The sequence below is a fragment of the Acartia tonsa genome, chromosome 3 (assembly GCF_053477335.1).
Source record: "Acartia tonsa isolate MP-2025a chromosome 3, ASM5347733v1, whole genome shotgun sequence".
In the NCBI taxonomy this organism is placed as follows: Eukaryota; Metazoa; Arthropoda; class Copepoda; order Calanoida; family Acartiidae; genus Acartia; species Acartia tonsa.
The window spans coordinates 18,371,490-18,386,350 of record NC_137262.1 but is presented as its reverse complement, the minus strand read 5'-3'; the positions used below and the strand labels follow the sequence as shown (position 1 = coordinate 18,386,350).

General features: G+C 32.5%; 2 protein-coding genes across 2 annotated transcripts in view; both read left to right on the top strand.

The window, feature by feature from the left end:
- Positions 1–279: 279 nt before the first annotated feature.
- LOC145313542 (serine/threonine-protein kinase Kist-like) lies at positions 280–5,898 on the top strand. Its single transcript, XM_080152991.1, has 10 exons — positions 280–381; positions 1,407–1,577; positions 1,935–2,288; positions 2,695–2,770; positions 3,082–3,193; positions 3,364–3,504; positions 3,731–3,904; positions 4,051–4,214; positions 4,470–5,040; positions 5,177–5,898. The coding sequence occupies exons 2-9, from the start codon at positions 1,424–1,426 to the stop codon at positions 5,002–5,004; spliced, it is 1,710 nt and encodes a 569-aa protein (XP_080009117.1). The 5' UTR covers positions 280–381; positions 1,407–1,423; the 3' UTR covers positions 5,005–5,040; positions 5,177–5,898.
- Positions 5,880–14,861, top strand: part of LOC145313540 (general transcription factor 3C polypeptide 1) — a 35,497-nt gene continuing 26,515 nt past the window's right edge. Inside the window, exons 1-16 of the mRNA XM_080152988.1 lie at positions 5,880–6,155; positions 6,439–6,564; positions 6,822–6,958; positions 7,216–7,328; positions 7,532–7,594; positions 7,893–7,963; positions 8,286–8,408; positions 9,727–9,910; positions 10,334–10,492; positions 10,733–10,825; positions 11,014–11,137; positions 11,442–11,601; positions 12,014–12,174; positions 12,512–12,751; positions 14,018–14,142; positions 14,452–14,622. Of these exons, the coding sequence (XP_080009114.1) occupies positions 5,920–6,155; positions 6,439–6,564; positions 6,822–6,958; positions 7,216–7,328; positions 7,532–7,594; positions 7,893–7,963; positions 8,286–8,408; positions 9,727–9,910; positions 10,334–10,492; positions 10,733–10,825; positions 11,014–11,137; positions 11,442–11,601; positions 12,014–12,174; positions 12,512–12,751; positions 14,018–14,142; positions 14,452–14,622 (2,286 nt within the window). The 5' untranslated portion in view covers positions 5,880–5,919. The remainder of the gene's footprint in view (positions 6,156–6,438; positions 6,565–6,821; positions 6,959–7,215; positions 7,329–7,531; positions 7,595–7,892; positions 7,964–8,285; positions 8,409–9,726; positions 9,911–10,333; positions 10,493–10,732; positions 10,826–11,013; positions 11,138–11,441; positions 11,602–12,013; positions 12,175–12,511; positions 12,752–14,017; positions 14,143–14,451; positions 14,623–14,861) is intronic.

The following is a 14,861-nucleotide window of genomic DNA, read 5'->3' as shown; positions in this document are numbered from 1 at the left end:
AATGGTATTCTAACTAAAGCACATACAAAAATGCAATGTTAGCTACCTAGGCAAGTTTTAATTCAATACTTAACATGGAACTACTGTTTTCATAGTTTTAATACTTTTTTTTACCCAAAAATTAATATACCAAATATCTTTGTTAAAATCTGAAATTGTTCAATAATTGCTATTTTTATGATAAATGAAAAAAAATATTTATTATGAATTATTTCCTGTAAAATAATCTCATTAACATCTTAAATTGTTTTTTTTATAGCTCTAGTTAATATTATTTGTTAAAACAGTGCAATTTTCAGGTGAAAATGTACCAAAATGGAAATTCGTGATATAGTGTAGTACCTGTTTATCTACAAGCAAACTGTAACACCTTCTACCTAGGCATGAATATTTCAATTTAAAGATTTATCAGGGGTGTATATTTTTTAAATTGACCCGGCTGAAGGGGGGGGGGGGTTAAAAATATATAAAAATGTGGTTGGAAGGGGGGGGGGGGTAAATGTGAAAATTAAGAGGACTGAAAGCATTTTTTTCTATTTTTCTCCCCTCTTTGGTGAGAAAAAACTAAAGTATATGTGGAATATGGATGGGGGCATAATATGAATAAAGTAAAGAGCTCTGAAAATGATTTTCCATTTTATCCCCTTCCTTGCTGGAAAAAATTAGGAGGGGAAAAAAATACAAAAATTTGCAGCAGGGGAAAAAAGGAACACTGTGCAAATATACACCCCTGAGATTTATATTCTCCCATCTAAAGAACTGTAAAAATTCAATCAACTACTTTCACATAATAGACTTTTTTATGCTTAAAATATTAATACTCACAAAAGCAATACTATATTAAAAGATATTTCACTATTGACTTGCTGAAAGATTTGTAGAAAAAACTTTGAATCATTGGAAGAAAACGAAGTAGCGGGTTTCGTCGTATTTTCACAGTAGCTTTTGATAGGTTAATTAGGTTAGGTAATTTAAATGTTAATGATTGTCCCGTAGGGTTAGAGCTCCCCGAAGGGGCCAGAAATAGAAGAATAGCTAGTGTGAAAATACGACGAAACCCGCTTGTTTGTTTTCCAGGGGTGTATATTCTGCATAAGATTTATTTTTTTCCCCCCCTATTTTTTTCTCTTTAAGTAGGGGGGAAAATGAAAAAATATTTAAAGAACTCTATATTTTATTTATTTTATCCCTCATACCAAACATTTTTTTAGTTTTTTTCTCCAAGAAGGGGGGAAATGGAAAAAATGTTTTCAGTTTTCTTAATTTTTACATTTTTTTTCCCTCCAACCACTTATTTCCCCCCCCCCCCTTAGCCGGGGATCCCATGCAGAATATACACCCCTGTTGTTTTCTTTCCATGATCCAAATGTTTTTCCTTAAGTTAAAATATTTCTTCCTTATAACAGCGCTATACAAACTAACAATGGAAGAAGATGACACTAACTCAACGAACAGCTGTGCTTCCAGCTCGTATGAAGCTGTTGGGTACAGCACAGGAGGCTCCAGAAACAGTTCAGCTGCAGCAACGAGAAAAAAATTGACATATAATGTTGTTATCCAATGTGAAGATTATAGGAATAGTTGAATTAAAATAAAAAAGTTAAGAGATTAAATGGAAACAGACAGAAATATCTTCATATAACTTGTGTATAAATGATTAAAGTAATGGTAGATAACTTTTACTAATTGGACAAAATTAATTTTGATTATGACACATTTTGATGTGATTTTAACTTATTTAGGAATTATTATTTGAATTCTGATTCGAACCCATTAAATCCCGGAATACTAGAAGCATATTTCATTAAAAATATGAAATTTTTCAAGAAATAAGCAGTATTAAATAATATTAATCATTCGAGCATGTGTTTACATTTTAAAGAAGATTTCTTGATCCAGATGTTACTTTAATTTAACAGATTGTATGTACAGGAGTGAGGAAGCAGTATTAGCCAACTATTCTATTCCAACGGAAGGTATTAAAAAAAGATCTGAGCCCACAACAAATAATGAATACTCTGCCCAACCAGATGATATTCATCTAAAGAAAAAAGCAGTTAAAGATATTTTACACACTAATCAAGAAGTATTAATGTCTAAACCAATGAAAAATTATAGAGACATAGAAAAAGTTCACAATGAGAAGCAATCCTCAGCAAATGAAAGAATTAGTGAATTAAAGGAAGATAAGGTTGAGGATTTCCGTGATAAGAATGAAGGTCCTCATCTCAAGAATGGAGAAATTCTAGAAGGAGTTGATCATACTTACAAAATCAATAGATTATTAGGTAGGTTATGTTTTTTTTGCTAAAAATGTTTGCAAATTTTCTTAGGTACCTACCAAAAAAAATATCAAGAAACTTAATTCACAAATACATATTTACACTATGGCGGATATGTGATTTTCCCGGCTGCTATTCAAGACAAACGAATGCAACTTTAGTGAATATTTTTTATGAGCATCCAGTATGTATATTATATATCCAGTATCTTGATCAATGACCACTTAACATCTGCTTTTAAATCACTTTGTCCGTATTTCTATTTATGACTTTTTTGTGCTTCCCTTCATATGAATGTTGACATTCTTGTTTCATTGTTTTTACAAGATGGCAGTCAATTTACCTATAGGTACAAATGCCAAAAAATAAAAACACTGAAAATTCCATATATAAATATTATGCTTATTTCAAGGTGAGGGCAACTGCAGTGAAGTTTATTGTGCAACGATGGGAGGATCTGGCGACCCAGTTGCCATAAAGGTTTTCAGGTAATATGCATCACTTTATAGATTCTATGCCACTTAAAATCAAGATAAGACAAATGGTATTTGTATTCAAACTAGCTATTTTGAGTGCATACATTTTCTTATGTAAAGTCACAGTGTCATTCGATTTATTATGTTTTTTGTTCCTATAAATGACTTATTTGTATTTCTTTAGGTATAAGTTTATGACATCTGTCAAGGAAACTTGAAACTAAAATATGGAAAATAGATACCTTTCCCTGTCAAGCACTTATTTTTCAATTCTGATATTTGGCCTGCTTAATTTTACAAAAAGATTTTAACATTGTATTTAGAAGGGGGAGACAGTACTCCAGAGCAGCTGAAAATGAATACAATATACTTCACCAGCTATCCCAATTTCCTGTAGAATCAGCCATTACTTTCATTGCCGCTTTTATGTACAAGGTATGTTCTTGTATGACACCCAAAGTCACTTTAATTGTTTTTAAGTTTTAGTATTAGGGGTTCAGATATTAATCATTGTATAGTGTTGACGTTGAGTCATGTTGGATATAAAGACTGTCTTAAGCAATGAGTCATTTTCTCTAAAATGCTTTTATTAATATTTATTATAGGAATTATCCTGTTTTGTGTTTGAACAGTTGGATATCAACATTAGACAGTTAATTATGAAAAATCGACGACGAGGGTTGCCTCTCTGGATTGTACAAAAATTTTCTAAAGATGTTCTACTGTTTCTTGACCATTTTCATAAGGTAATAGATAAATTATAAATATGCAACTGAGCCTAATTAACAAACAATTGCAAAATGTTTTGATGTGCTGTAAGTGGGTTGAATTGAGCAATCATAGCAAATAATTTGATGGAATAACAACACCTTGAGTAAAATTGTTTTAATCCCTAATTACATATACATTATACATATGTGCTAAATTTATTCACATACAAAATACTTCATTAGTTAATTTTTTTTATTTTAGCTTGGGTATGTGCATGGTGACTTAAAACCTGGAAACATAATGTGGTCCGGCCAACATGGCGTCTTCAAATCCTTTGACTTTGGTCTTAGTGTGAAACACGTGACCAAAGAATCAGCTGATTCTGATGCGCAAATGCCGCGGATTCTTCACAGTTCTGGATATCGTGCACCTGAGGTAATTTAATGATAGAGTAAAGGATTTTTGATACATACAATACATACATAGTAGTGGATTCGAATATTTCTTTTATTATGTCGTATCTATCGATATAAAGACTTTAGATTATGTTTACTTAGAGTGTACGTACATGTTTTCTTCAGGTTCTTGCCATAGAGAGAGCCAGAATTAGTCATGACGCAGACCTGCAATCCTTAACACCACCTGGGCCTCCCTGTGATATTTGGGCCTTTGGCTGCCTACTCATTGAATGTGTGGCAGGCAGGAAGCTGTTACGAACTGGAGAAATTGTTGAAAGAGACGACAGGTTAATATTTTATTTTTCATATACAACAGTGGGTCGGTGTACGTTTGTTTCAATTAAGATCTCTAAACTTACCTTTGGTTTTGAAGTTTTAGTGAATGCAATTTTTAGAGGAGGGGGGGGGGGGAAGTATTTTATCCCCCTGTCCTCTTTGTAATAGAAAATAGGCGGTGGGACCCCTCACATCCTCTCATGGAGTAGCCTCTAGTTATTTTATCTACTTTTGTGTTAAAAAGTACTAGAAATTTTTTTCTTCAGCCTATCAAGCCATATAAACCGACTTGTATCTGAATCCCATCAATATGAATCCACAGAGGCCTTAGCAACACTAGATAAATTAAAAGACCTAATATACAAATGTCTTGCCTACAATCCTGCCGAGCGTGTGACAGCCAGCGAAGCCCTCCAGCATCCAGCCCTTCTTGATTTTGTACCTGTTACTAAACAAGATAATATTCTTCTTATTTCTCCCATTTTGAAAATTCTTGTGGACAAAGGAATTCCTCCAGATACTGTTCTCTACAAATGTGCCTCCTTTGGACAGATATTACGCACAAAATCACATGCCGATAGGACTCTTTATGTCCAATTTGAGCGAGTTAAAGATGCAGTCAAAGCCAGAAATCAGCTGTCGTGCCCGGGTAACATTGGAAGAATTAGTGTGTATGATGATATTGTCATGTTTGGTAGACTTGATACTATTCAAGAGGGAGGTAAAAAGGAGGATTCGCCTAGCCAGACTCAAGGATTTTCTGCGGAGTTTTTTCCTTTGCAACTTTGGGATGATATTTAGCCTTATATGCAGTTGCGGTGCTACTCTATAACTAGAGTAACTTTATCAGTTAACGACTCCTTGAAATGTTTGAAATCTACAAAGTAGACTACAGTAAACACTAACACTTCAAACATTAAATTTTCCAAATATCCTTTTTTTATTACAGTTTACTATTATTTTTTATCTAAAGTTTGGAGTTGCTGCGCTACATATGGATACTTATCCTTGGTAATTTAAAATGTGGCCTTAAAAATGAGTATTATTTGATATTGTCAACAAATTGTATATATTATTTTGTTGTTATAATTTCCTATATGATTTTTTAAAAATAACGTTAAACCAAAGATGACACAATGCAATATATGTACCATAGATAATTATAGAAATATGCAGTTAATTGTTAGTATTTTTAGATGTAGATTTTAATAATTTAGATACCCCAATGTACACTCTTTTTTTTACACTTTACTTTTTACTATGACTTTTGTACCACAATTACCTCAAACATTTTGAAGTAGATATTTTTTATGCCTTTTTTACTTCTTTTAATTACTAAAATAGTTTGCATTTCATTTCTATTCCCTTTTTTGTTTACCTAGGTATTATTTATTTTAACTGTTGAAATTTTCATTTTGAGAAATTAAGAATCTCGTTTTGCACATCTTTTGTAAATTTGATTTGTTGTTATTTTTTGCCACACCTTTCCAGTTTTTTCTTTCTTACATATGAAATAGTTCAGTTATAAGAAAATTTTATTTATTTTAAAATTCTTCTGTTATAGGAAGTTAAACCCTTTGTTGTTTGTTGTTATTCGCCTGTTATTGTTAGTAACATAATGGTGCTAAATTACACAAATAAAAACTTACCTAGTCTTTTTTTGATGAAAAATTTAAAATTACATTTCAGATAAAACTAACAATGATTTGATAAAAGATGGATGAAACGGAGGGAGATGAGTCCAAAAATGTTGAGAGCACAGAAGGTGGAGATGATACGCTAGTAAATGCGGAGGATGTTAACATTGAAAATCCGGGAAATGAAGATTCCAAGCCAAGAAAAGTGCAGGGGTACCGACATCTGAACTATAGATCCCAAATACTTGATGAAATATGCCTTGAGGGATTGGATGGGATTACATTGCAAGCACTTTGGCTCAGACTTCAAGCAAGGTAATTTTTTTTTCTATTGAAAATGAAAAGCCTAAATGCAACTGATCCCTATAAGGCAAAACTTTTGATTCATTTAATGCATTTGCCATAAATGGTCCTTTAGCAAATAGATGGCCAAATTGCAACTAATCGCCACTTGATATTAATTAAGGAAGAATAAATGCTCTAACAGCAAAGAACAGTAATAAATAGATAGTGTAAAGGACTGACTGACAGACAGGATGGGGTAAAAATTGAGTAAGACATTAAGAGTAGCTTCGTCATAAACAAGAATATTTTATAGGTCTGACTTTACACTTGGAGTTGAGGAGAATTGTCAAAAGTTTATCTGGCAGTTAATTCTTGCTTTGAAAGATGTTAAACTTTATAAACTGTCAAAACCCAGACCTGATCTTATCATTCATGACAGGTAAGTCATATTTTACATCATTTGAGGCTTGAACTAAAAAAGAACCTAAAATCCATTGCAGTTTTTTTCCATGTGATTTATTTAATCTAACACTTTTTCTCAACTATATCTGATGCTCAAACATCTTTTTGTTTCTTTTTTAATGCTCAAAACTTTCTAGCAATTGAAACATTTATTGAGCAGAGGATACTTGTCCTAAATCTAATCGACATCCCATTCTTTCTACCATCCATGAAATTTATACAATTATGTTGTAGGTACAAATATATTGATGGAGAGCTTGGAATTGTGGTGGAACCGAACCTGATGCCTCCGGATATCTATCCATTTTCGCTGGTTGATGAAGAGGGTGTTAAAGGATCCTGCTTGTCCTACTCTACCAGAGTACTATTAGGTAGGCTTTTAATATAGTATGTGAGATTAAATAAAAATTGTCTAGAGATTGTCTAAGAACCGGTCGATTGGCTTCTGAGTGTCCTTGAACACTTTTCCAGGGAAGATTGACATACAACCATCATGTTGAAACTATTCTCATACCAGCTTTGAATAGGACCTGTACAATACATTCCACAAAATCAGCATGGTTGACAGACAGACTTACATGCTCCCATCAGAATACATTTTTCCTACTATCATATTACATTTTTATAGATAAAAAGCTAAGCTATGAAGACGCCAAAGGCCTGGGTAACAGACTTGTAATGGTTGGGAGTCAGAAGGCAAGATACAAATCTATTCTGGGCACTCAATACTGTCCTTTGCAGGTATAAAAAAAAACTGAAAAAATGCCCAAAATTTTTCAATTTTGCCTTTAATCATAACCTGTTATAATTCTTTTAAATCGCTAAAAGTATCCCTTTACTTAAAAAAACTTTAATTTTGCAATGTTTATGCTTCTCTTTCTGTATCTCATCATAGGGTATGCATATTAAATGTTTTGTTTTTGTCAAACTATATTAAAATTAAGGCTATGAATATAACAGCTATGCAGTGGGCTTTACTGGAAAGAATCGGTAGAGCCAGATATCAGGTGACTATTATTGTTGTAAGGCTATTATCAAGCCCGATATACGTAAGATCACTCAATTTTTTAATGTCGCGCATTTAAAGGTTAGGGTTTAATTTGTTTAAGTCTAGCAATAAGTTGTTTTCTTAAGGGTTCATTCAGTGGTTTGGGTAATAGAGGAAGGATAGTTTTTAATTAAAGATTTTAATAATCAGAAATGTTGCTTTTTAACACTAGTTACCTACTGAAATTAAACTTTTAATTATTAAAACTTTTCTTGTTCCATATGTTTGCCATTGTTGTACATAACTATTTTTCACAGGGTGAAATAACGCAAGGCAACCTTTCGTTACAGTTTACTAATGAAAACCCAAAGACTTTATTCTATCACAGGTATTCATTGTTAATTATATCTATATAATCATCAGTATTTTAATAATATTAGGTATTAGTGAAGTAGAATCCTTATTTTATTTTGTTGATTATAGTGTTTTTTGCATGAGAGTAAGACATGAAAATAGGAAGATGATTTTTTGTGTGACTTTAATTATCAGACTTGCATTACATAATAAGTATACAAAATTTGTACATCTTAAAATATCAAAACTTTAATGGAGGAATTGCATTTTAACCAATGAAGTTTTGAAGTTCTGAAGATTTATTTTAATAGTCTATATAAGTACCTACTAATTTTTTAAACAATGAAAAAATGTAGGAAATCCTTGGTTGCTAAAGGAATGTTAACCAAACAAGTTCACCACCAGAAAACAGTGAAGCAGCTCAAGAACTCAAAAACACGAAGCCAAAACTCACAAGGAACTCTTTTCCATCTTCCCAGGTAAAGGCTAAATATGGACGTACTTACATTTAGAGAGTATTTATAGAGATGCTACGCTAATGACATTATACCTAGTTCTCTTAGTATTCCCCATATATATAAAGGTATCCTATTAGGGGTTTTTTGTCTGGATGGTTCCCGGGATGGTTTTCAGATTTAAGTCTCACAATGGTTTTAGACTATTTTTCAATCTTGTATAATTATATTTTAGATTAAGGATTGAAACTATAGAAAAAACCCTGGGGATATTGTTGTGACATAAATTGAAATATGAAAAGCTCGACTGTAATAGTTTTAAAATAACAAGGATGACAACATCCATAAAAGCGAAGCACTGAAACGGTAGGACAAACGGACATTAATACTGGTATAGTGTCTGAACTGAATAATCAGAATATAAAAGTATAAGATTCGAAGCAAAATTGTAAGTAAATTTGTTGAAAAACTGCTTGATACAGGATAATGTTTATGGACATACTTACATCTTTAAGGCTTGATTATAGAGTTGCTTCGCTTAAAATATTGTTCTTTGTTGTCCCAGGAATCAATATACCAAATATCAGATCAAACGGATAATTAGATCATATAAAAATTCGTTGTTAAAAAAGTAGAAAAATCAACATGTTTAAAATGGACGTACGGACATTCTGGTAATGATTACAGAGTTGCTACGCTTTCTAAATCGTACCTAACTATTACAGGAATTACCATGCAAAATTTGAAATCGATAGGACAATTCTAACATGCTTAAATTAACGAATAAAAGCTATTTAAAAAAGTAAAAAAATCAACGTGTTTAAAATGGACGTACGGACATTTGGGTAATGATTATAGAGTTGCTACGCTTTCTAAATCGTACCTAACTACTACAGAAATCACCATGCAAAGTTTGAAATCGATAGGACAATTCTAACATGCTTAAATTAACGAATAAAAGCTAACTATCTCGGACGGACGGACGTACGGACGGACGGACGGACGGACGGACGTACGGACGGACGGACGGACGTACGGACGGACGGACGGACCGACCCTAATTATAGAAAAGCTTCGCTTTTAAAAATGTAAATCAATTTAAACTTCTGACAAAGTTGTAGCATTCTAATTTCTAAATTAATCGTTTTTGTTAAAATCAGAGACTAATTTTATTTGAATATTTATAGGCAAAATATTAGAATTTTTAGAATTAGAAATGTCATAGGTATAAAGTTTTTTTTTGAAAAACAAACACTATTTTGGATTTGGTTTTTTTTCTGCAATAAAGAAACCCAAGAACTGTATACTAGTTGTGTCGATACCAAATACCTTCGTTTTTAAGGTTCTATGTGGAGCGTCAACCAAAGGCTCTGATCCATGTAAAGCGGATGATTGAATACCTGAAACAGTTTCCCAGCTGTATGGCCACGTATGAGGATCTGAAAGCTTTTTTAAATATCGGCGGGGCATTCAAGAAGTTGCTGAAGACTCATGATTTCCTAAAATATATGCAAGGAGATGTAAAGGTGAGTTTTTATTACCTGTGTAAATAATAATACTCTAAAACAATGTTTTCTATACCTTTTCAAATACGACAGTTACTAATGAAGTATGATAACCTTTGTCAGAATACAGCTGTTTATAAACACGACTGCAATTTATACTCTATATTATGCTATTTTCTTAATTATTTTATTTAAATAGGTATAACAGTTATTGAACCTCCCTTTGATTAACATCATGATTCCTCATTTCATCATCAAAACATCCTCTTTTTAATGATATTTTTTTTAAACTTTCGAAACTCTTTCTGTTAATTTTAGCTTAATGTTGCTAGAGGAAAAGATGGATCAGAAAAAAAGCATTCATTTTCCTTAATAGTAATACAAAAAGGAGGGATTTTGTTTATTATATATGAGAAAAAAATCTTAATCCTATTTTGTGGCTAGGTACCCTATCGGAGCATCCATCCAGACGCCAGCTCTGCTGAGTGGAAGAGGAAAGGGTTGACTGATGAGAAAATGTTGAGGGTGGTCAAGCTGATTAACCAAGAAACAACTCCAGAGGATGTTTTCAACAACTCTGCTGATAATGTGGATCCTAGTCTGGTAGGAATTAGATTTAAATAAGTGAACATCTCTCAATTATTGAGTCTCAAAACGGTTAATAAGAAAGTAGACACAATATTTGCTTTGCTTCCCTTGCGCTACATTCGAAAATTAGATAAAAGGGATGTTGTATAACTTGATAAATTGGGTTAAAACCTTCCCTTTGTAATCTTTAAATGCTTTGCTAAAGTCTAACAAACAAAAATGCATAGTTGAAAATAGAACATGATTCTGTTTAAGGTGAATGAACAATCAGACCATCAAAGGCCATTAGGTGTCCAAGATCAGTCAAACTGGAAGGTTGACCGTTCTGTCATGTGGCAAGCTTATCATGTAAGTTTTTTTTAAGAATGGAAAGTCAGATTTAATGCGCACTTTCTCTAGACTTTAGTTTTGGTTATTCCAAAAAAAGTTAAGCCAGGTGTTACTGTTTGTGTGCCTTGCCTTTTGGACTCATAAAGTTTTCTAATCTAACTTTCTTTGCATATTGGACTTGGTCTGAAAAATATCATTTTGTGCAGGTTGTTGAAGAATCCGGGCCAGATGGGATATCTCAGCAGGATCTGGGACGTAAACTTGGACATGGCAAGCTGGAGGCAAGAACTATCTGTAGGAACCTCATGAGAAGAGAGTTGGTCATTACAGGTAAAAATCATGGGTTCTCAAAAAAATACTATGCTATTTTGATTAACTTTATCAAGTATATTTAATAGGTATTGATATTTGGTTGTGTTTTAAAGCACTAATTATAGCATTAAACCAATCATTTACCTATACCTTTATTTATATCAATGAGATGTACTCGTTTATGAAACAAGGCATTTTTCATAGTTCTACTACTTACATTTGACTGACACAGCAGAAAATATGTTAAATTTATCTTTCGTCCCCAAGAATGGGTTTAAACTTTAAATCCTTTCCCAATCAATAATATTTTTATTTTGAATAGTATTGGATGACCGTGGAAGGCAGAGGGTGACCAACTTTGTGGCCAAGAAATTTGAAACTCAAAGTGGATTCTCCAGCAGGTTTCAAGAAGAGAAAGCTAAGAATGAAGCTCTGACCACAAGAAAGCGGGATATCAGTGCTTTGGATATTACAGACACAAAGTAAGTTTTACAAATTCTTTATGTGGAAAGTTAAAATTTTTATTTTAAATACTGAGGTCTTAGGTTTTAAGACAATACACTAAAAATTCCCAATGATGCTCATCAATATTACCCCTTCTGTAAAATAAAATCATTTGTTAAAAAGTTTTGACATTACTAGTTTGGAAGAAACCAATCAAAATACAATAAGATCACTCAGAGTTTTCAAGTCAACGAATAAGATAATTTGGTTATATATATTTCTGGGTACCAGTATAATTTACAGTTTAATGTCGCCTCTTTCTCTTTTACTACTTCGGCTAATGAAATGTTTAGACGTAAATTTTTCGAGTAACTCAAAATTCTTATGTAAAAAATATTAGAATTCCCAGGTTATAGAGAAGTTCTGCTAATGCAATGTTGTTATTATTAGAATGGTAACCAGTACTCCAGTAACCAGTAGATCTAGCAAAAGAAGAAAAATGGAGGCTAACTCTTCTATGATTGCTGAAGAAACTCTTGAAGATAATGATGATAATACAACAATGGTTGAGGTTGATCAGTCAACTTTTCAATGTGAGAATTCTGCAATAGGAAAGTTTACTGTAAAACAATACAATGATTATAAACAATTTTGGCTCCTATTGATTTTTTTGTTCCTATTTGTTTGCATGATACTTTAATTGGGGGGGGCATTATTTTGTTACTTTTTGTGGACAAACCAAAAACACAAAGTAACTAACCAATAAAAGAGTTACAGCACTGTAATTTGGTATGTATTAGTTGCAAAAAAGTAAGTTGTATAATGTGGAACATTGAATTAACGACTTCGGAACTGTAGCTTTCGCCGAAAACTTCCATTTTTTTTTGCTCAAAAGTAAAATATTTGAACATGATTATTATATATAAAAAAAGTAAACTATGATTATAGAAACAAAAACTCTGCAGCCATCACCCATGAAAACACTAGAAAATACAACAGATTTTGAGGGTCCTAGAACACGGAAAAAATCTGCAGAATTAAAACAAAAACCCGCGAATAAAACTGTCACAAGGCCAATTAATAATGCTCAAGATTATATTGCTGAACAATTGAAAGAAGAATTAGAGGATAAAAGTAGAATTCCAACATTGGAACCTGACGGCCAATTTCTGATGTCCATAAGCTCAGGTACATTTGTCTTATTTTTATATTCTTATATAAATGTAACATGATGTCTATTTGTATGTGCGTAGCTTTTACATATATATATATGGTTCTCTTTTACAGTGAAGCTTCTCAAAGGTCCAGAAGGTTTATAACTTCAAGGTTATAATTAAGGTTTGAACCCAAGAGAAATCACCTTTACAAAAAAACTGACCAACCTCCTTCTTTTAAAAAAAACTAAAATTAAAACTTTAGGGTCGACTTCTCCTACACACCCTTTACTAAAGTGCCACGAAGGGCCCTTACTTCGAAAATTTATGTTATATTGGTAATACCCTGTTTGTAAAAAGCTTATCTTAAAGAAATAAAACTAAATGTTAGATATTTATTTGATAAAAAAATATCCTAAGTATCTTTTCTGAAATTGTTGCGAACATTCTTTTGTTACTTAAATGCTTGACATTTTATCTAGAGATATCTATTTCCAATATTGTTTACAATTCTGTCTAAGAATTTAGTCATAGTTATTCTATACCTTTATGAGCGACTACTTTTTCTATTTTTACCTTATGAAACAATTTCGACTGGTTTTTATAAAACGGCTTAATTTATTGCATCAAGATCCATGACAGATCTATATGGGCAATAAACGTCTATAAATGAGCTCGAGTCTTCCAATGGTAGTGTGTTTAATACTCATAGTTCTCTAATAATCCTATTTGAAACTATCCGGCCGGATATCCGGCCACACCGGATATCCGGCCCAACCCTAATATATGTATGATAAGCCCCATTCAAGTTTCAAAAGTGACTTGGTTCTTATGGCTGCCGGCGCGCGGGGATATAAAAAGTGCCCACCCCCTTATAAAACCAAAAATTCAAATTCCTTCAAACACAGGCACGAATCTGAAAACCGTTTGGAAAAATATTGCTCCTAGTTCGAATATTATCTCATAAAGTACCTAAAAAATTTTCATTTTGCTAGATTATTTGAAAATCATTTCAGACTGAATCAATATTTTTCAAAACGGTTTTCAGATCTGTAATCAGCATTTCAATGCGGTCATTTTATATCATATGCAACATGCCTGTGTTTGAAGGAATTTCAATTTTTGGTTTTATAAGAGGGCGGGCACATTTTATACCTTCCGCGCGCCCGTTGTTTTTGGATTAAAAAACCTCTTTCAAGTTTCACAGGGTTTTATATTGGCCCAGTAACCCTTGCCAATGTCTACTAATGTGAAATTCCAAAATCGACCCACCCTAATAAACATTTATCTTTTTGTTTAGATTTCCAGCTGAATGACAAATGCAAGTCCCCTTTGAAGAAGAGAGATAAAAGAATGGAAAACCAATCCTCTCTACGCCAACTACAAAGGGTTAACACCATTATTGAAGCTGTTAGACATTACAAAGTAAGAAATTTTTTAATCAAGATTTTTTTGTAACGCAGCTAGTGACGCTACTCTGTATTAAGTGAATTTCTAGAATCTGTACGCCGGCACTTGATCGATGTTTAGGGAGAAACCATTAGTTATAGTATTTAGTCTGAATGAACCAAAATAAAATATAGAAAGGATGAAACAGTGGTTTTCCTATTTAGAGAAACTTTCTAATGGTCTTTAAGTAGTAGATGATAGTACCTATAGATAAAAGATATTTTGAAAATTTAATTACAAGGTAAATTTTAATTAATATTAAAGATTATTAGGTAAAACATTTAGGTTATTGACGATCCGACCAAGTTATTCAAAATGATCCAGCTGAATGAGCAGAAGGAGGGTTACAACGCCAAGATGGACAAGAAGAGCCTGCTGAGAATACTTGGCAAGCTCCAGAGGGATGGACAGATTAAGAACATCACTGTTAATCTTCAGCTGGGTGATAAAGATAAGGTGAACATTGAACAAAAATAAGCTTAGGTCAATATGGTGCTTTGCATTACGGGGATTTAATGGGATAATACAATGGCCGATAAATTGATGTATATATATTGATAATAGAAATATAAGAATAGAAGCATATTCTGCACCCTTTTTTCGTCAAATCTAAGAAGGAACATTTCTAGTAGACAAAAGTATTGTTTACTTTCGACTCAAGCTGATGTGGATTCTTAAAAAATGATAGACTCGTT